This window comes from Pristiophorus japonicus, chromosome 15, assembly GCF_044704955.1.
Source record: "Pristiophorus japonicus isolate sPriJap1 chromosome 15, sPriJap1.hap1, whole genome shotgun sequence".
NCBI classification, from domain to species: Eukaryota; Metazoa; Chordata; class Chondrichthyes; family Pristiophoridae; genus Pristiophorus; species Pristiophorus japonicus.
The window spans coordinates 141,170,775-141,192,930 of NC_091991.1; the positions used below are offsets into that span (position 1 = coordinate 141,170,775).

The following is a 22,156-nucleotide window of genomic DNA, read 5'->3' on the forward strand; positions in this document are numbered from 1 at the left end:
TATTCTGAGCAGTTTACTTTGCAACCAAATCCACCCAATTAATCAATGTTTAATGTGCCAGTAAGCCTCATCAGACATTAATTCTATAATTGCAATCTCGTTGCAATATGTTACAGATCGGCTGATGGGAACAGAACATAAGTAGGAGTGGGCCTGGATCTGGAGAACAATGCAGACTACTGGAGTTTGGACCCAATACGTGGAGCAGTACTGTAGACAATTGCTATCTTTCACATGCACAGATAATCTACCTGGAACTTATGTTATTGTCCAGCTCAAAATTAATTATAAGCATAGTCTAGGTCTATGTCCACTTCTTTCAAGCTCCCGGACAATGTCAGCTTAGCTCATTGGTAACACTCTAGCCTCTAAACCAGAAGGTTATGGATTTGAAGCCTCACTCCAGAACTTGAACACATCATTTAGGCTGACACTTCAATACAATACTGAAGGAGTGCTGCATTGGTTAGTGACGCTGTCTTTCAGATGAGACATTAAACTGAAGACCCAGGTTAAGAAGGGGATTGTCAGTCAAGGCCCCTGCTCCAGATCTCTATCCAGTAACTGTTATATCTTGGATAAAGAGTCAGACTAGATCCTGCAAGCTCAAAGTAAGTGTGACTGTAGTCCTTTATTACAGATCTCAGAGTGCCTCTCCAGCCTGTGAGGCCTCCTTATGTACAGGTGCTCCCAAAGGATTGTGGGATCCCTTGGGACTCCAGGGGATAAGCCCTTAGGTGGTTAGACATGGTAATTACAGGTTTGTATACATAACAACGCTCCCCCACCCCCGCCCCCGCCAAAGTCAATAGTGTAACTATTTACAATGTGAGTCAATCTGGGGCCTTCCTTTACCTGGTTGATCGTCTTGGTGCAAATGCTGGTGTTGGTGAGTTGTTTGTTGGGTCTTCACTGGGCTGCTGTGCAGCTGGCCTTGCTGGACTGTTGGGGTGGTGAGTCCTGCTGGACTGCTGCAGGTGATGGGTTCTGCCTCCTGGTCAACCGCTGGGTCGGTTGCCACTTGTGTGTGTGTTGGAGGGTCGAAAAAGGTCGAGTCTATTGTGGGTTGTTCTGGATAGTCTGTAAATCTGAGTTTGGTTTAGTCCAAGTGTTTTCTGCAGGTGAATCCATTTGCGAGTTTGACCACACTCTACTCCCCTCTTTGGCCAAAACAGTGCCAGCAATCCACTTGGGACCTTGTCCATAGTTCAACACAAATACAGGATCATTTATCTCAATTTCGCGTGACACATTTGCGCGATCATGATATGTATTCTGTTCAAGTCGCCTGCTCTCTACCTGTTCGTGTAGATCAGGGTTGACTAATGAGAGCCTTGTCTTAGTGTCCTTTTCATGAGCAGTTCAGTGGGAGGAACCCCGGTGAGCGAGTGGAGTCTTGTGCGGTAACTAAGCAGGACTTGGGATAAGCGAGTCTGCAGTGAGCCTTCAGTTACCCTTTTCAAGCTCTGCTTGATTGTTTGAACTGCTTGTTCTGCCTGACCGTTGGACGCTGGCTTAAATGGGGCAGACGTGACATGTTTGACCCCATTGCGGATCATGAATTCCTTGAAATTGGCACTGGTAAAGCACAGCCCATTGTCACTTACAAGGACATCAGGCACGCCGTGTATAGCAAACATGGACGGTAGGCTTTCAATGGTGGCAGCGGACGTACTTGTCGACATTATCACACATTCAATCCACTTGGAATACACATCTACGACCACTAAAAACATTTTTCCCAAGAATGGGCCTGCATAGTCGACATGAACCCTAGACCACGGCTTGGAGGGCCAAGACCATAAACTTAGTGGCGCCTCCCTGGGTGCATTGTTTAACTGGGAACATGTATTAGATTTGTGCACACAGGACTCTAAGTCTGCATCGATACCGGGCCACCACACATGGGATCTGGCTATCGCTTTCATCATTATAATGCCTGGGTGGGTACCGTGGAGATCACTAATGAAAGTGTCCCTGCCCTTTTTTGGCATAACTACCCGATTGCCCCATAGGAGGCAGTCTGCCTGTCTTGACATTTCATCTTTGCGCCGCTGGTACAGCTTTATTTCTTCCTGCATCTCTAACGGGACACTAGACCAACTCCCGTGGAGCACACAGTTTTTTACTAAGAACAGTAAGGGGTCCTGGCTCATCCAGATTCTAATGTGTCGGGCGATAACAGGTGATTGCTCACTCTCGAATGCTTCCATTACCATAAGTAAATCTGCAGGCTGTGCCATCTCCACCCCGGTAGTGGGCAATGGTAGCCTACTGAGAGCATCAGCACAGTTTTCTGTGCCTGGCCTGTGGCGGATGGCGTTGTTGTCTGCGGACAAGGTGAGCGCCCATCTCTGGATGCGGGCCAATTCATTCGTATTTATCCCCTTTATTTTCAGAAAAGAGGGATATAAGGGGCTTATGGTCGGTTTCCAATTCAAATTTGTGCCCAAACAGATATTGATGCATTTTCTTTACCCCATAAACACACGCTAACGCTTCTTTTTCGATCATACTGTAGGCCCTCTCAGCCTTAGACAGACTTCTGGATGCATAAGCAACCAGTTGCAATTTCCCAAATTCAATAGCTTGTTGCAATACACACCCGACCCCGTACGACGACGCATCACATGCTTACATGGATCGTACAACACAAGCTATTTGTTTGAACATAACAGCTTCCTAGCTTTCTCAAAGTCATTTTCTTGGCTTTTACCCCATACCCATTCATCTCCTTTACGCAGTAAAGAGTGCAGGGGGTCTAACAATGTGCTAAGACCTGGTAAGAAGTTACCAAAATAGTTCAGGAGTCCTAGAAATGACCACAGCTCCGACACGTTTTGTGGTCGCGGTGCGTTTTTGATTGCCTCCGTCTTCAAGTCGGTGGGCCTGATGCCACCCGCTGTGATTCTTCTCCCCAGGAACTCCACTTTAGGCACCAGGAAAATGCACTTCGAATGTTTTAGCCTGAGCCCCACACAATTAAGCCGACTAAGAACCTCCTCCAGGTTCTGCAGGTGCTCGACGGTGTCCCGACCTGTAACCAAGATGTCGTCCTGGAAGACCACGGTGCGCGGGAACAACTTCAACAAGCTTTCCATGTTCCTCTGGAATATCGCCGCGGCTGATTGAATCCAAAACAGGCATCTGTTGTAAACAAAAAGACCTTTGTGCGTGTTGATGCAGGTGACGCCTTTCGAAGATTCCTCCAGCTCCTGCGCCATGTAGGCCGAGGTCAAATCCAGCTTCGTGAATGTTTTCCCTCCCGCCAGCGTTGCAAATAGGTCATTTGCCTTTGGTAGCGGGTATTGATCCTGCAGTGAGAAACGATTAATAGTTACTTTGTAATCACCACAGATTCTGATGGTGCCATCTACCTTGAGGACTGGAACAATCAGACTGGCCCACTCATTGAATTCGATCGGCGAAATTATGTCCTCTTGTTGCAGCCTGTCCAGCTCGATCTCCACCCTCTCTCTCATCATGTAAGGTACCGCTCTCACCTTGTGATGGATGGGTCGTGCTCCCGGAATCAAATGGATCTGCACTTTTGCTCCTTGGAACTTCCCGATGCCTGGTTCGAACAGCGAGGGGAACTTGCTTAGGACCTGGGCAAATGAGGTGTCGTCGACGGACGAAAGCGCTCGGACGTCGTCCCAGTTCCAGCGTATCTTTCCCAGCCAGCTCCTGCCAAACAGCATGGGGCCATCACCCGGTAACACCCAGAGCGGTAAATCATGCACCACTCCATCGTAGGAGATCTTTACGGTAGCACTATCAATTACGGGAATCAGTTCCTTTGTGTACGTTCTCAGTTTGGTACGAATGGGAGTCAGGGCTGGCCTTGAAGCCTGCACCACAACTTATCGAAAGTCTTTTTACTCATTATGGACTGGCTTGCACCTGTGTCCCGCTCTATGGACACCGGGAGTCCATTTAATTCAACCTTCAGCATTATCGGGGGACACTTTGTGGTAAATGTGTGTACCTCATATACGTCTGCCTCCTCGGTCTGAGGCTCTGGTTCATCATGATCCACCATGGATCTGTCCTCCTCTGCAACATGCAGGATCAGCAGGGTTTGCAGCTCTCCTGCACATCCGTTGGAGGTGCCCCATTGTTCCACAGCCCTTGCAAACGTATCCATTGAAGTGGCATGAATGGAATCGATGATCACCCCCGCAGTGCCAACAAGGTGTTAATTGCCTTGTATTCACCACTCTTGATGGCAGACTCTGAGTCATCTGCGGACGTGCAGCTACAGGCGTGTAAGTCCTGCCATGTGCATTTCGATTCGAAAACAACAGTACTTTGTTCACAGTACTTGCAGCAGCACTAGTGTGCTGGGAAATTTGTTTGGTAATGTCACTGATGGAGATAATTGCCTGGGCTATTGCTATGGCTTTACTCAAGGTTGGTGTCTCTACAGTCAAAAGTTTGCAAAGTATTACTTCATGGCCAATGCCAAGTACAAAGATGTCCCTGTGCATATGCTCCAAGTGTCCTTCAAATTCGCAATGTCCTGCAAGGCGCCTTAGCTCGGCAACGTAGCTCGCCACTTCCTGGCCTTCAGACCTCTTGTACGTGTAGAACTGATACCTCACCATCAGAACGCTTTCCTTCGGGTTTAGATGCTCCCGGACCAGTGTGCACAACTTATCGTACGATTGTCTGTGGGTTTTGCTGGAGCAAGCAGGTTTTTCATGAGGCCATACGTTGGTGCCCCGCAAACGGTGAGGAGGATCGGCCTTCGTTTGGCAGCATTCCCTTCTCCTTCCAGCTTGTTGGCCATGAAGTATTGGTCAAGTCGCTCCACGAAGGTTTCCCAATCATCTCCCTTTGAAAATTTCTCCAGGATGCCCACAGTTCTCTGCATTGTTGCATTGGGGTTCATCAAGTGTATCTCGTCGCCAGTTGTTATATCTTGGATAAAGAGTCAGACTAGATACTGCAAGCTCAAAGTAAGTGTAGTCCTTTATTACAGATCTCAAAGTGCCTCTCCAGCCTGGTGAGGCCTCCTTATATACAGGTGCTCCCAAGGGATTGTGGGATCCCTTGGGACTCCAGGGGATAAGCCCTTTGGTGGTTAGACATGGTAATTACAGGTTTACATATGTAACAGTAACCTCTTCTGGAAGTCTGTATATATGGACATCAAGTGAGGACTGGATCAGGCGCTGATGTGATGCTTCCCAATCAAATAGGCCGACAACACTGTGTCAAGTCCAAACATGAATAATGGCTACTTGGACAAGGCTATGGAAGTCAAATAATGCAACATGATCTCAAGATTCAGGAGAATAGGACAAGGCAGGAACTTGGCAAGATAAAAATCATAACTGGTAATTGCTGATGACACAACGAGGAAACTGGCTTCATGAAGGTGCCACATCACTGATTCTTATTCATAGAATCATGGAAAACATAGAAAATAGGTGCAGGAGTAGGCCATTCAGCTCTTCGAGCCTGCACCACCATTCAAATAAGATCATGACTGATCATTCACTCAGTACCACTTTCCTGCTTTCTCTCCATACCCCTTGATCCCTTTAGCCGTAAGGGCCATATCTAACTCCCTCTTGAATATATCCAATGAACTGGCATCAACAACTCTCTGCGGTAGAGAATTCCACAGGTTAACAACTCTCAGTGAAGAAGTTTCTCCACATCTCGGTCCTAAATGGTTTATCCCTTATCCTTAGACTGTGTCCCCTGGTTCTGGACTTCCCAAGCATTGGGAACATTCTTCCTGCATCTAACCTTCCAGTCCCGTCAGAATGTTATATGTTTCTATGAGATCCCCTCTCATCCTTCTAAACTCCAGTGAATACAGGCCCAGTCGATCCAGTCTCTCCTCATATGTCAGTCCTGCCATCCCGGGAATCATTCTGGTGAACCTTCGCTGCATTCCCTCAACAGCAATAACATCCTTCCTCAGATTAGGTGACCAAAATTGAACCTAATATTCCAGGTGAGGCCTCACTAAGGCCCTATACAACTGCAGTAAGACCTCCCTGCTCCTATACTCAAATCCGCTAGTTATGAAGGCCAACATACCATTTGCCTTCTTCACCGCCTGCTCTATCTGCATGCCAACTTTCAATGACTGATGAACCATGACACCCAGGTCTCGCTGCACCTCCCCTTTTCCTAATCTGTCACCATTCAGATAATATTCTGCCTTCGTGTTTTTGCCCCCAAAGTGGATAACCTCACATTTATCCACATTATACTGCATCTGCCCATTCACCAAACCTGTTCAAGTCACCCTGCAGCCTCTTAGCGTCCTCCTCACAGCTCACACTGCCACACAGCTTAGTGTCATCTGCAAACTTAGAGATATTACACTCAATTCCTTCATCTAAATCATTAATGTGTATTGTAAATAGCTGAGGTCCCAGCACTGAGCCCTGCGGCATCCCACTAGTCACTGCCTGCCATTCTGAAAAGAACCCGTTTATCCCGACTCTCTGCTTCCTGTCTGCCAACCAGTTCTCTATCCACCTCAGTAGATTACCCCCAATACCATGTGCTTTAATTTTGCACAAAAATCTCTTGTGTGGGACCTTGTCAAAAGCCTTTTGAAAGTTCAAATACACCACATCCACTGGTTCTCCCTTGTCCACTCTACTAGTTACATCCTCAAAAAATTCTAGAAGATTTGTCAAGCATGATTTCCCTTTCATAAATCCATGCTGACTTGGACCGATCCTGTCACTGCTTTCCAAATGCGCTGCTATTTCATCTTTAATAATTGATTCCAACATTTTCCCCACTACCGATGTCAGGCTAACCGGTCTATAATTACCTGTTTTCTCTCTCCCTCCTTTTTTAAAAAGTGGTGTTACATTAGCTATCCTCCAGTCCATAGGAACTGCTCCAAAGTCGATAGACTGTTGGAAAATGATCACCAATGCATCCACTATTTCTAGGACCACTTCCTTAAGTACTCTGGGATGCAGCCTATCAGGCCCCGGGGATTTATCGGCCTTCAATCCCATCAATTTCCTTAACACAATTTCCCACCTAATACGGATTTCCTTCAGTTCCTCCTTCTCACTAGACCCTCTGTCCCCTAGTATTTCCGGAAGGTTATTTGTGTCTTCCTTCGTGAAGACAGAACCAAAGTACTTGTTCAATTGGAAGTTTACATAGAAGTGTCCATGCCGGCCAACAAGAGGCTACCCAGCCTAATCCCACCTTCCAGCTCTAGGTCCGTAACCCTGCAGGTTACAGCACTTCAGGTGCACATCCAAATACTTTTTAAATGTGATCAGGGTTTCTGCCTCTACCACTCTTTCAGGCAGTGAGTTCCAGACTCCCATAACTCTCTGCGTGATGAAATTTCCCCTCAAATTCCCTCTAAACCTTCTACCAATTACTTTAAATTTATGCCCCCTGGTTGTTGACCCTTCTGCTAAGGGAAATAGGCCCTTTCTATCCACTATATCTAGGCCCCTCATAATTTTATATACCTCAATGAGGTCGCCCCTCAGCCTCCTCTGTTCCAATGAAAACAAATCCAGCCTACTTAATCTGTCCTCATAGCTTAGATTCTCCACTCCCGGCAACATTCTTGTAAATCTCCTCTCTACCCTCTCCAGTGCAATCACGTCCTTCCTGTAATACGGTGACCAGAACTGCACGCAGTTCTCCAGCTGTGGCCTAACCAGTGTTTTATACAGTTCAAGCATAAACCCCCTACTCTTGTATTCTATGCCTTGGCTAATAAAGGCAAGCATTCCTTATGCCTTCTTAACCACCTCATCTACCTGGCCTGCTACTTTCATGAAACACAAAAGGTTAGAATGCAGGTACAGCAAGTGATCAGGAAGGCCAATGGAATCTTGGCCTTTATTGCAAAGGGGATGGAGTATAAAAACAGGGAAATCTTGCTACAGTTGTACAGGGTATTGGTGAGGCCACACCTGGAATGCTGCGTGCAGTTTTAGTTTCCATATTTACGAAAGGATATACTTGCTTTGGAGGCAGTTCGGAGGTTCACACGGTTGATTCCAGAGATGAGGGATTGACTTATGAGGAAAAGTTGAGTAGGTTGGGCCTCTACTCATTGGAATTCAGAAGAATGAGAGGTGATCTTTTCGAAACGTATAAGATTACGAGGGGGCTTGACAAGGTAGATGCAGAGAGGATGTTTCCACTGATGGGGAGACTAGAACCAGAGGGCACGATCTTAAAACTGAGATGAGGAGAAATTTCTTCTCTCAGAGGGTTGTGGATCTGTGAAATTCGCTGCCTCAGAGAGCTGTGGAAGCTGGAACATTGAATAAATTTAAGACAGAAATAGACAGTTTCTTAAACGATAAAGGAATAAAGGAGAGTGGGCGGGGAAGTGGACCTGAGTCCATGATCGGATCAGCCATGATCGTATTAAATGGCGGAGCAGGCTCGAGGGGCCGTATAGCCTACTCCTGCTCCTATTTCTTATATTCTAATGTTCTTTCAGGGATCTGTGGACATGCACTCCAAGGTCTTTGTTCTTCTACATTTCTCAGTATTCTACCATTTAATGTGTATTCCCTTTCCTTGTTAGACCTCCCAAAATGCATTACCTCACACTTCTCTGGATTAAATTCCATTTGCCACTGTTCTGATCAATTGATTGATATCTTCTTGCAGTCTACAGCTTTCTTCTTCATTATCAACCACACTGCCGATTTTAGTATCATCTGCAAACTTCTTAATCATACCCCCTATATTCAAGTCTAGATCATTGATGTATATCACAAAAAGCAAGGGGCCTAGTACTGAACCTTGCGGAACCCCACTGGAAACATCCTTCCAGTCGCAAAAACACCTATCAATCACTGCCCTTTGCTTCTTGCCTCTGAGCCAATTTTGGCTTGACCCGTCCAAGCCAGTTTCCCCCAATTATATCAGGAGCACTCAATATTTTAACTGTTCTTTAAATGAAAAAGAGCAGTGAAGGAATTTCCAGCGGCGGATAGTATCAATTAATGCAGAACAAAAGTTTAACCTTGGCTCTGATGCTGCAGGGAGGCCTTTAACAATACAGGCCACTCCTACAGGCGAGCCGAAGGGAAAGTCAGATGGAGAACTACCACCCAGTGTCTTTTAGAGTGCTTCCTGGTAACTAGCTTCCAGCGGTGGCCTTGTAGTGGAAGCATGAAGATCGTGTGTTCAAGTCCCGCTCCAGAAACTTAAGCACATAACCTAGGCTGGCACGCCAGCGCAGTACTGAGGGAGTGCTGTCGGAGGTGCTGGCTATCAGATGAGATGTTAAACTGAGACCCCGCCTGCCCTCTCAGGAAGATGTAACAGACCTCACAGCTTTTCGAAGAAGAGCACGGGAGTTCACCTGTGTCCTGCCCATCATTTATCCCTCGACCAACACCACCAAAAACAGACAATCTGGTCACTTATTTCACTGTTGTTTGTGGAAGCTTGCTGTGCACAAATTGACTGCCGTGTTTCCTACATTACAACAGTGACTACACTTCAAAAGTGCATCATTGCTTGTAAAGCACTCTGGGACGTCCTGAGGTCATAAAAGGCACAATATAAATGCAATTTCTTTCTTTATGTTACCCATTCCATCCTTTTGGACACAAGAGATGCATTATATGACAAGGATAAACAATACATTATGACAAAAAAGGGGGATACAGTCTTATAGGCGAGCATATGCCTCGAGAAAGGTTGATGGGGAAGTTCATCTATAAACTTTAAACTCTTAGAGACATGTGGGCCGATTGATGGCTCATCTGTGGCTTTGAAAGCTTGTATTACTGTACTTATTGCAAAACTACAAATATTTATGCTGCTAATATTTTGCAATTTAAATAAATACACGTTGTATTTGTACATACAGGTATGTGCTCGCTAGGTCCACAAATATTCATAATCTAAACAGATTTGCAATTGGATTGCAATTCACAAATATTATGAATACTTTTAGGAGCTTTAATAGTTTACCAGTAAGTTAGAATAATAAAGGTTTCACAAAATCTCTTTACTGACAATATGGTGAAAGTTAAACTGTGTCACAATAATTTAAAAAAATGATTGGGAGCCTTCACTGGGCTCTTAATTAATTACTGAAAGGAGCTGAATTCAAAACCATAGTCTTGACTGGCATTCATTTTTGGGCTTCCCCTTGGTGCTGAGTTTGCCTGACTGGGATGATTCATCTTGGGGAAGTGCTATGGTGATGGTAAGGGTGGGGAAATCACTGCTCACGACCCATTTATGACATTGCCTGGCAGCAGCAGCACTGATGGGGGCCCATGGAGATTCCCATGGGTTGTATGGTTAAACCGTCAGACCCAGGGAAATGTAGATGCAAAGAGCCAATGAGTAGAGGGATCAAAATGGAAGAAATATGTTTCTTTAAAGCATAGCTTTCTTTAACTGGCAATGGACTTTTATGTATTTTTTTCTACTTTTATCCCTGTATTCCAACTCAATCCAAGACTACAAGATCTCCTTCAGCAGAGGGCCCATTTAAAAAGGATGTGGACCACTTCAGAGCCGATCTTGCCAATGCTACTCTGTGCTCAGCCTGCAATGGTCTTGCTGTGTGTAAGGAACAAAAGAGTAATTTTGTAATAGCCACCCTCACCTTTCTGTGAAAGGTGCTGTCTCTATAAAGTAGCAGCCTCACCATAACACATTCAAGTGTCACTGGCATTGGGTTTCAGTCTCACAGTCACAGTCACTTTAACTCTCAACCGATTTACTTTTTTTTTTAAATTTCATGAAATAATGTGATATTTTGCATGATGTAATTTGTCACCAGGCTGACCCAATGATGCAATATGTATGTGGTTGTGCTCTACTGTGCTTTAGCGTATTGTTCCACTCTGTGGTGTACTGTGCTCTGCTACGCCTGTTAATCATAGGCCGGGAGGCCAGGTTAGAATCCTACCTATGACTAACATTCACACTTGGGCTCGAGGCCTACCCAAGATGGTGGAATGACCAACACACACACAAACACCCCCACACACAGCTGAACAAGTTCACTTGTGTGCTACATAAAAATGCAGTTGGACCCATGCTGATGGGTGGGTATGTGAGAGAACACACTACTGTGAGTCTAATCTAAAACACGTACAGCAATAGCTGATCCAACCAGCAATAGCGAACACAAGAAATCTTTTTCAAAGTAATTTAAGAATTAGATATTTTTCATTGTGATTCTTGCTTTTGGGCACAAAATAAGTTCATGCAAATCAGGCCAACTACTTAGAAATTTATATAAATTTATTTTGTAATCATGCCCTAAAATAGAAGTCAGGATTAAAGATTGCTAATTCTAAAACTACTTTTGGTTCGAAGGAAAGTAAAAGCAAAGCAAACGTTGACATCGGTTTGCGAATGATAGACCCCCAACTTGGAAGTCCAAGCTTGTCCCCATCTGCATGCCAGTCTGCGACAAGCCTATCTGGTCTGATTAAATACACAGACAAGGCTCTGAGCACAGAATTTAAAAAAATGTTTACTTGCCAGAAAAATATACGTCTTCCATTTTTGTACATTCATATTCTTTACTCTATTCCAAAATCCAGGAATTGTCCAGGATTTCAATGCTCAGTGTGAAATATTTAATAACCATTTGTTGCATTACTGGGCTCAGCCCCCACTAGGAAATTGTTCCCCTCAAATATTCACCACGGAGCTGCAGCACATGATGTGTGGGCTGGCTGTGATAATATCTCAAACCATTCCATTGAAATGGCGCATTGTTCCCTGGTTTGTATACAATGCATGAGAGCAGAACCAGCAATAAAATATACAATTATATTTGTGTAATCTATTTAATAGTATACATTTTCTGGGTATGTTACCCAGGCTGAATCTGGGTCCATCTATAGAGTCCCTCAGAGCTTGTGGCAGGACCTGTTCACTCTGTGTTCGCTATCACTGGTTGGATCAGCTATTGCTGTTTATCAGATTAGACTCACAGTAGTGTGTTCTCTCACACATCCACTCAGCAGCTGTGAGGAGCGGTGGGTCAGGGTCTCATGGACTGTGGCAGCACAGTCTTTCACATGCCTGGCTGAGGAAGGATATAGCAGCCATCAAGAGCTGGCCAGGTACAAAGTGAGGAGGAAGAGGAGAGGCTGGGCAATGTCCTATGGGTAGCTCGGATCTTGTATCTCAGGGACTGGGCTGCGTTGAGCGTGGGGCTAAGCCTATACGGGGAATGGGACGTGTCTGCTGGGTCTCAGAATGAAGGGCTGCAATAGTCAGCTGGATGGGACTGGACCTTGGCCAGAGCTGAGGTTGTGCATTGTGGAGGTCACAATGGGTGGGCCTCAACCTTGGGACAAGTGTGGGTGGGGGGGAATAGCTAGGTCTATTGCTTATGCAAATCAGCGGGGGGGGGGGGGCAGCTAACATCTATTTCTGGCCCCTTTGTGAAATTTGTTGCCGACCGACTGCTGCAAGCACCGTGTATGCTGCGGTGGAGCTTTCTCAGGTGCACAGCAACAGCAACAACAACAACAGCAACTTGCATTTATATAGCAGCTTTAATGTAGTAAAACGTCCCAAGGCGCCTCACAGGAGCAATTATTAAACAATATCTGACACCAAGCCACATAAGGATATAATGGGGCAGACTTGGTCAAAGAGGTAGGTTTTACGGAGCGTCTTAAAGGAGGAAAGAAAGGTAGAGAGGTGGCGAGGTTTGGGGAGGGAGTTCCAGAGCTTGGTGCCTCAGCTGGTGAAGGCACAGCCACCAATGGTGAAGCGATTAAAATCAGGGATACTCAAGAGACCAGAATTGGAGGAGTGCATATATCTCGGAGGGTTGTAGGGCTGGTGGAGGTTACAGAGATAGGGAGGGGCGAGGCCATGAAGGGATTTGAAAACAAGGATAAGCATTTTTAAATCGAGGCGTTGCGTAACTGGGAGCCAATGTAGGTCAGCGAGCACAGGGAGGATGGGTGAATGGGACTTGGTGCAAGTTAGGACATGGGCAGCTGAGTTTTGGATGACCTGAAGTTTACGGAGCCAAAGGACCGCTAGAGGCTGTTACCCAGGAAGTAAGTTTAATGTTTTTCACTTACTTTAATGTGGAGCCAAGATGGAGCCAGGAGGAGCAGGAGTGATCCTCCCAGCTCCATAATGAAACTGTGGGCCGCTGACAGCCCATGTTCACCTCCCGTCTAGTGGACTTACCTTTGGATCTCATCCCAGATCGCCGATTTTGCTCCCCCACCCTCAACCCCACATGCTACCTCTGGGGCCGTGACAGTCGCCTACAGCTCGCCGGTAAACTATTAAACACGGCGGACCAATTTGCCATGGTCCTGCCTCTATGGGCGTGTGAAGCATGCGCTGAAAGCGGATTTTCCCCCTCAGTCCGGGCGCGATCCGATTTCTAGGCCATTATATTTGTTACTCATGACTAACTACCAGTACCATTTCATTGTCCCTAAGATTACTTATTCTGATCCTGGACGGTATGTGCATCACAACTCCCACAGACCAAACAGAAAAAAAGAATCATCTAAATATACATTCACCTACATCTTTATTCATCTGTGTAAAAGTGCTGCACAAATTAATGGAACCTCCCCTCCCCCACATTTTAGCTCAGTGACACTTATCCTCGCTGCACTATATTGGTCTACACTAATTAACAACTTACGTATGCCCAGACTTCCTCGTAACTGCTCATTCTGCTGTCCTGCACCACTGCATCACACATAACACACACATATCAGACATTTCCGCACAGTCTCCCCGGGCTTCCTTTTCACAGAGACTTGCCTGCTATCTGTAAGAACAATAGAGCAGTGAAATGCTATACTGACAAGCTGCACCTAAACTCACAAAGGCAAAATACTGCGGATGCTGGAAATCTGAAATAAAAACAGAAAAATGCTGGAAAACACACTCAGCAGGCCAGGCAGCATCTGTGGAGAGAGAAAAAACAAGAGTTAAATGTTTCAGGTCCGTGAGCTTTCACCGGTAAAGAGTAAAAGAGAGAGGCCTGTGATAGAGTGGAGGACAGGAGGATTACATTGCAAAAGGCATGATGTAGAAAGGCAAAAGGAGGGGAGAATGAGACCAGTGAGTGTACAGGTTTAATTTTTGACAGGTTTCTTTGTGGGCCAGGAGTAGGTGTGCTATTCTGGGCCCACAGGAAAATCTTACCCCCCATTCCCCTCCTGACCACGGTTCCCCTCCCCAGGCCCTCCGATGCACTTACCTTGTGCCAGGGACCATTCCCCCAGTGGAAATCTCCAAGCCACCTGATATTAACTGATGGGCAGCCACTTCCCATCAGCATCCAGACCGTCTTGTTTGGGAAGTTGGCAAGTGGATGAGACCCGGCTTTTAACATCGGCTAAGCCTCACTGCTCCCGCTCCTGGACGGGCCCTGCTCTTACTGGGCCACGCTCCAGTCTGGGTGTAAAATCCGACCACTATAACTCAGCCTGAAGAGCAGAGTGAGTTGGGAAGTGATGGCGGGGAGGAAGTATGTGCCACCTGGTCACGTTGTATAAACCTGTGCAGAGTTCTTTTAAATGTTTTACGAGTGCGAGTGTTTCCGACTCTGCTCGTAAAATGTTTACAATTTACTGGCCCGGAATCAAGCTCTGTCCAGATGTAGAAGAATTAAAGGGAACAGTTTGCATTTATATAGCGCCCCAAAGCACTTCAGTGAAGCTCCATTTAGCTCCTGGTCCTGAGAGTCTGATTGGCAGGCAGGCGGTATCAACAAGGTACCACCCGGCTGGAATGAACTCTGCAATTGCTGGTCTCAGACTTTAGACGAGAGTGGATAGAAATTCGACTTGGGGCGGCAGCACAAAATGGTCGGTATCGCATCAGCCGCCCGTTATAAGCCTCGCGTGATATTCAGCTCCATTGAAGTCGATAGACTGAGGATCAGGCGGGGCATATAACAAGCGGCCAATGCGTTAGCTGTCCGCTTTGCGCCGCCCAAGCCGAATTTCCGAAAAATCGTGGAATTACACAGTCGGACACTAGCTCTGGGAACATCATCATCATAGGCAGTCCCTCGAAATCGAGGAAGACTTGCTTTCACTCTAAAAGTGAGTTCCCAGGTAATTGTACCGTCCAATACGGGAATTACAGTCTCTGTCACACGTGGGACAGACAGTCATTGAGGGAAAGAGTGGAGAGTCTGGTTTGCCGCATGCTCCTTCCGCTGCCTGCGCTTGCTTTCTGCATGCTCTCGGTGACAAGACTTGAGGTGCTCAGCGCCCGCCTGAATGCACTTTCTCCACTTAGGGCGGTCTTTGGCCAGGGACTCCCAGGTGTCAGTGGGGATGTTGCACTTTATCAAGGAGGCTTTGAGGGTGTCCTTGAAACGTTTCCTCTGTCCACCTGGGGCTCACTTGCCTTGTAGGAGTTCCAAGTAGAGCACTTGCTTTGGGAGTCTTGTGTCGGGCATACGGAACAGGAGCAGGCCATTCAGCCCCTCACGTCTGTTCCACCATTCAATGAGATCACAGCTGATCTGTATCTTAACTCCATCCACTTGCCTTGGTTCCGTAACCTTTACTACCCTTGTCTAACAAAAATCTATCAATCCCAGTTTTGACATTTTCAATTGATCATGCTCAAAGCTTTTGGGTGGAGAAGAGTTCCAGATTACCAATGGGCTTATCAGAGATTCCTTCATTTCATTATTTTAGTGGTGCCATTAACCTGTGCTAAAACAGCGGGGACAGCAATTCCCGGTGAGTAGATGAGGCTTCCATGTGCTGGTATGTTGAACTCGCACAGCATTATGTCAGGGGCCAAGGTGTACCCATTCACTCAGGGAACCTTGCCAATATGTTAAAGTTCTCTTTAGACCACTTTACTGTATTCTTCAGACTTACAGAAAATGAATCAAGATCCACACCGTGGTTGGTAATGAATGCACTAAATATAGCCCTTACTGAGCACTTGACTAAAAAGGTATTAAAACTATCAGACAGTGTCTTACTATGCATTTGACAGTAACCAAATCCAGTCAAGCACTTGGGACTGAAGTGGCGATGCAAATATTCCCCTCCCTCCCCATTCCCCTCCCTCCCCGATTCAAAGAAATGGAGGGGGAGGGTCGAGTGACAAAGTATCAGTCGTGACACTGCTGGCAATGTCTTCTTGTATAAGTGAGCACATTGATATTTTGCAGCTTCATTGATGTGGTGACGCTTCCCCGAAATCCGAACTACGCACCACTTTGTCTAAAGGAGGTCAGAAACCAATTCCAGGAAACCCTCAACCACCTTCCTTCAGCTTGCCGCTGAACCCTTGTACCGAAGCCTCTTCCCCTTTGGTGTAGCGTGCGCCGAGGAGACCGAGATCTCGCCGGCAGATGCACCGCAGCTCCCGTTTACCATCAGACACATGGGCCCAAACCCAGAGCCACAGCATAGGTTGGTCTGGCCCAAAGGAGCTTTGCACTTAACACTTTTTAAAGTGACCCCCCCCCCCCCCCTCCCACCAACCACACTCACACACACCGACACAAAACCCACTGGCTGCACATACACAGATTACTGGAAAGGATTTCACTGTGACTGGGTCTATCTTATAGATCGATTTTAAATGATAAGTGGTAATCTTTCTGAACGATTTTTCACCGCCTCTTAACAGTAAAGGGTAGAGTGACTCTGACCGAGCAATTTCTCCCTAATCTTAAAAGTACTACAGCTACCCGACCCTAAACCTAATATAGTGCGATTCCCCACAACCCTAATCCTAAAAGCACTACCTCTAATCCCGACCCTAAACCTAATATAGTGCGATTCCCCACAACCCTAATCCTAAAAGCACTACAGCGACCCGACCCTAAACCTAGTTGTGTCTCCCCCTCCCTCGCCCCCAAAAGCTGCCGTCACTCCCATCCCCAATCTTGGTTCGTCCTGATTTTAACCCAATAAAAGCCCTGTTGCCAGGTAAATGCCGCCGTACCGCAGCTGTCCTCCCCCGGAGGAGCGCTGGCACTTCGGGTAAATGCCGACCGCTATAGGCAAGGAAATCTTTTTTTTAAACCCATGACGAGAAGTCTGGGTGCTGTTGGGTTAAAAGAATCACTTGAAAGGGTCTTTTTTGGTCAGTACCCGACCAGCTCTGCACCATTCTCGGGGCCAGCCTAGCCCCGGATCGCTCCCTCGGGTTCAATCTGCAATTTGCGACGGGAGAGGTATGACTCCCTTTCCCGTTCTCTGTGTCTCTTTGTCCCGCTCTCTGTCTCTCCGGCCCCACCGTATTGAAGGCAAGCTGATCCGCCAGCCTCTCCCCCCTTACTTTTTTTTGGGAGTCTGTGTTTAAAAGAAAATCCTGCATTGTGAGTAAGGCTTCCAGAGAAAACAGAACATCACATTTCCCTCCCTCCCCCCTCAAAGTAAACACATTTCTTAGAAGCGATGGAAGTGAAACTGAAAGTGAAATGGACGAGACGGGACTGGTTCGTTCGAAGCAGGTGATTTCCTCGAATCGGAGCCGGGCGGAAGGTGATATATAAAACCAGGCGGGCTGTCAGCTCGGGCCCCAGAGCAGAATTAACGAGAGGCAATGAATGTGACCGGCCTCCCAGAGCCCTGTAGCTGTGTAAGGAGGAACTGCTCACTGAATCTGACACACCGCTCCTCCATCAGGGAATCGCACGCACTCGCCGTCCGCAGCGACAGGGCCGTTTCTCGACAAAAGAGCTGCTACATTCTCACTAAACCAACGCATTTTCTTTGCACGTTGGCGTCTGCACGGACCTCTTTGAAGGTTTTTCTCTCCAGCTTCTTAGTTTGATGCAGAAGGTAAGAACAGCCGCCGTTAACTGTCAACAGAAAGTTGTTTTGCATTATTCACTCTAGCGAGGGAGGTCAAGATGTTCAACTTTGGGGGACGGGTTTTGAGATGTATGACTGGAGAATACAGTAAATCCAAAATACAAGCCCAGTCCAGTTACTGATGGCTCCTGGTCCTGGTTAATAAACTTTAGCTACATACATGGATTGTTAAGATGCCTACATCATATGTCTGAGAGAGTGGGATACTCTTCCATTTAACCTCGCGAGTTATAGAAAAATCTTAATAGGGACTCTCCTATCCCCCAAACCTTAAATCTGTTCAATTTTGAAGTACTTTCCTCAATTTTTGTTGTTAAACTGAAAACAGTGCGAAATGCAAGTCTGTGTGATCTTGTGCTCACGGGATGCTACCTGGCCCCAGTGCGAGAGAATTTCCTGTAACTCGAGGTACCAGGAGCCCATTGCCCCCGGCTGTAATCTGCACACACAGTTACAGGACCAAAGGCATCACCTCCAACGGCTCTCAGTTAAAATGCTGGTACCGCTGGAGGCCGGCGGAGGGTGGTGTGTGTGGGGGGAGGGGGGGGGGGTGATCCGCAGCCTATCCAAGGCACAAGTTACTGGGCTCTGAAGGGACTGCCTTAGGCAACCAATCTGAAAACCAGAACAGTAGAAGAGATCTGGATACAGTATTTCTTACACTGTGGATAGGTTTTCCCTGCTTCCAGAGACCTCATTTGAATTACAACATGGCCAGTCCACGGGTCAAGAACTGGACCATTCCAACGGGGTCTTTGAAAGAAATACTGGTATCAAAATAAATTGCTCATTCAATACTGGTTTCCGCGCCAATGATATGAGAATTGCAGACTTTACTGGCAGATTTTATTTTCGCATCTGACGTATTACAGGAACTCATTGACTCACTCGGTTACCTCTTCTTCCTTCCAGGGTTGGTGACTTTCTGCATTGCACCGAAGCCTCTAGCTATGGGAGACCATCCGGGATCATCTATGCTATAGGATGGTGGCAGACAGCAACCTGACTGACAGAGCCGCCAATGCCAGAGAGCGACTGGAGCCTCAGGTACTGGAACACGCAGAGCAAGACGACCACAGATCTCCTCATCATCAGCACCCCAACCAGCAGGCAAGGGCCAGCCCCAGCAACCACCAGGTGGAAACCCACTTCAAAACATTCCGGTCTCAGTCAGACTTCCACATCATCACAAGGACTTGCAGATACCTGGAAGACAGTGGTTTTTACTGGGGCCCAATGACAGTGGAAGTGGCTCACAGCAAGCTTAAATCTGAACCCGTGGGGACCTTTCTTATTAGGGACAGCAAACAAAGGAATTATTTCTTCTCGCTTAGTGTCAAAACTGCCAATGAGCCCATCAGTTTCAGGATCCAGTTTCAGGATGGTCTTTTCTGCTTGGACGGCAGCAAGGAGTCCTTCAGCTGCGTCATGAAGTTGATCGAGCATTTCACAGTCTCGCCAAAGAAGTTTCTCTCTAAACCGCTCAGAAAAGTCAGACTACAGCCCTTGCAGGAAATCTGCAGGAAAAGGATTATCGAGTCGTTCGGGAAAGACAATATCGATCAGCTCCCCTTAAATCCTGTCTTGAAGGACTATCTTAAAACGTTCCCATTTCGGATTTAAAAAGCAGCATTACCCACCCCGACCGTGAGAGACCTGTGAAGAAACGGGGCAATGAAATCTCTGGATTTTTTACATTCAGTTCTGTTCTGGGGATTTCCCTTTGTAGCATCGTCTTTTATCTTTGGAGAAAACTTGAACTATCTCATGACTGTTTACAGACTCAACAAATGTTTACACTATGTGGGATCTATGCCCCCACTCAGATTATTTTCTGCCATGCAGAGTTACAATATACTTAATTCATTTTGTGATAAAATAAAATATATCATGGAAATTTTACAGTTACGTTTCTGTTGGGGTTATTTTAATCCATTGGCACTCATTCCTTCTTATACATTTTGGCCACTGTTTCTTTTCCTGTTTTAAGCAAATCTGTATCTGCTGGAATTCTTATTAGAGTTATTTATTGATTTGAATTCACACTCAGGCAGGAACACATCCTCACATTTGACTTGAGAGACTGAATGCCCCAGACCACATGCTCTTAAAGGTAAACTTTATTACTGAGCCATAATCTAGAACATCTCGGTGTCTTTAAAGGATAGCCAGAGAAATGCCCACTTTAGTTGGTTCAATAATGGAATTAGTGTAATAACAGTACTATTAGTTTACTCCAAAATACTAGAGTTTCCTGATTCAATCTCCCGCTCACCTTGGCACAGAATGAGTTCATGGTCCAATTAGTTCCCACTCAGATTATTCTTCAATGCTTGGCCAAAAGAAGAAAAAATGTTTGTGAAAATGATTGATTATAGCAGAAAGAAAACTGCATTACATGTCAGAAGAGTTAGGAGGTCTATTGAAAATAAAGGCGATTTGTGCTTGTTTATATTGATCGATTCCCACATTATTCTGACTGAATGGAATTAGTTAAGGGCCTAATTGGATCCCATGAATGTAAGGAGTGCTTTATGGTGGGGGCATTAATGTTGGATTTTCACCCTTGTATGCCATGTTTTAGAAAGAGTCAAGCTGTATCTGACAGATTTCTCCACCGGCTCTTGCCAGTAGATGGCAACGGTCAACCTTACTTTTTACATAAAGAAAATCAACATACGCACAAAGAACAACCCTATTAACTTTAAAAGGTGACCTTGGGAAACAATACTAAAAATTGAAAGAGTCACAGTAGCAACTCTGGCGGATGATAATTCAAGCATTTAATCGGAAATATTGCAAGGACATTATATACATGAATATAAATAGGACATTAAGAAGTGTTTTTCAGAGCTGGAATCATGCCTGTAGCATTCTCCTTCCACATTATGCTATTAATACCACAGATATATCCAGACTGCCACAGTGTGCTGATTCTATGGACAATAAACCTGGTAATCACTGAGGGGTAGCCCAGCAACCACAGTCAGCAGCAACTGCATTCATTGATCATTCATTCACTACAGATAATGAGGTGAACAATACTGGAAGCACACAGCAGGTCACACAACATCTCTTTTCATCTTTAAAGAAACGGTCCAAGGCCATTAACGCCATTAACTGCTTATTTCTAACAGCACACCTTGGTGCTCTACTTTTATCAATAAAAGGTGAAAAAAACTGGAAATAAAAACAGAAAATGTTGGTCAGCATCTGTAAAGAGAAAAGACTGGTTATAATGTTTGGAGTAAAGTTCTTTGTCAGAACACAGACCTGTGTATTTTCAACATTTTCTGTTCTTGACTTTTACCTGTTGCTCTCCTCTCCACTTTGTTCCATCCGATTAAGGGGGTTACTTATCTTGTAGATTTTAATTCTGTTAAAGGATCTGCACCTCTGTCTTTCCTCTTTTTAGATGCGAGCAGTTCTCTTGTATATTTCTAGCATTTTCTGTTTTTTATTTCATTCATTCACTCACTCACTCGTCCATTCATTAAGAATCATATAAGGCCACTGAAGGATACTGTGGGATAGTTTAAAACTGATTCTCAGGTAATGACGGAGCAGCTAAATGACTATTTTGCATCAGTCTATGCTCTTGTAGATGATGCTTATATTCCAAACTGGGAGTGCTCGGTATTGAATAACATTATTAATATTAAAATAGATAGTAATGTCATTTTGGATAGATTAGGAAAGCTCAAAATTAATAGGGCTTCTGGTCTGGATAATATCCTTCGAAGGGTGTTTAAAGAGACGGGACAGTGAACTACTTGCCCGTATCTTCAATAATTTAATAGAGTAAGGAATCATTCCCTTGGACTGGAAACTGGCTCATGTAGTTCCTATATTCAAAAAAAGTGGACAAATCAGAGCCAGGAAATGATGGGTCTAATATCCTGAGGTCCATAATTGGGAAGTTGCTAGAATGGATTGTGAGAGATGCCCTTTCTGATCACTGGGAAAGGGAAGGGGTAATTAGAAATTCACAACACGATTTTATGGAAAAATAGGCCGTGCCGTCTAAATTTCATAGGGTTCTTTGAGGAAGTAACTAGGTCAGTGGATGAGAGAAATCCGGTAGACATTGTCCATCTGGACTTCCAGAAAGCCTTTGATAAGGTACCTCGCACTGGGTTACTTCACAATATAGAATCTTATGGTATCAGTAGGCATTTGATACGCTGGATTAAGAATTGGCTCCATTGCCGCAGTCAAAAAGTTGCAGTCAACGGATGTGGACACATGGTACTAGTGGTGTCTGGTCACGAAACTCCAGCCATCATGTGTGTGGGGCAGGCTTGATGGACCAGCTGGTCTTTTCCTGCCCGTCAATTTCATATATCCGT

At 45.7% G+C, this 22,156-nt stretch overlaps 1 protein-coding gene across 2 annotated transcripts; it reads left to right on the top strand.

The window, feature by feature from the left end:
- Window positions 1-558: 558 nt before the first annotated feature.
- Window positions 559-19,711, top strand: socs1a (suppressor of cytokine signaling 1a). 2 transcript variants are annotated; one of them, XM_070856759.1, is made up of 2 exons: window positions 559-611; window positions 18,720-19,711. In XM_070856759.1, the coding sequence occupies exon 2, from the start codon at window positions 18,792-18,794 to the stop codon at window positions 19,428-19,430; it is 639 nt and encodes a 212-aa protein (XP_070712860.1). In that variant the 5' UTR covers window positions 559-611; window positions 18,720-18,791; the 3' UTR covers window positions 19,431-19,711. The 2 variants fall into 2 exon arrangements, with proteins under 2 accessions (XP_070712860.1, XP_070712859.1); XM_070856758.1 differs by lacking the exon at window positions 559-611 and adding an exon at window positions 17,483-17,774.
- Window positions 19,712-22,156: the final 2,445 nt, after the last annotated feature.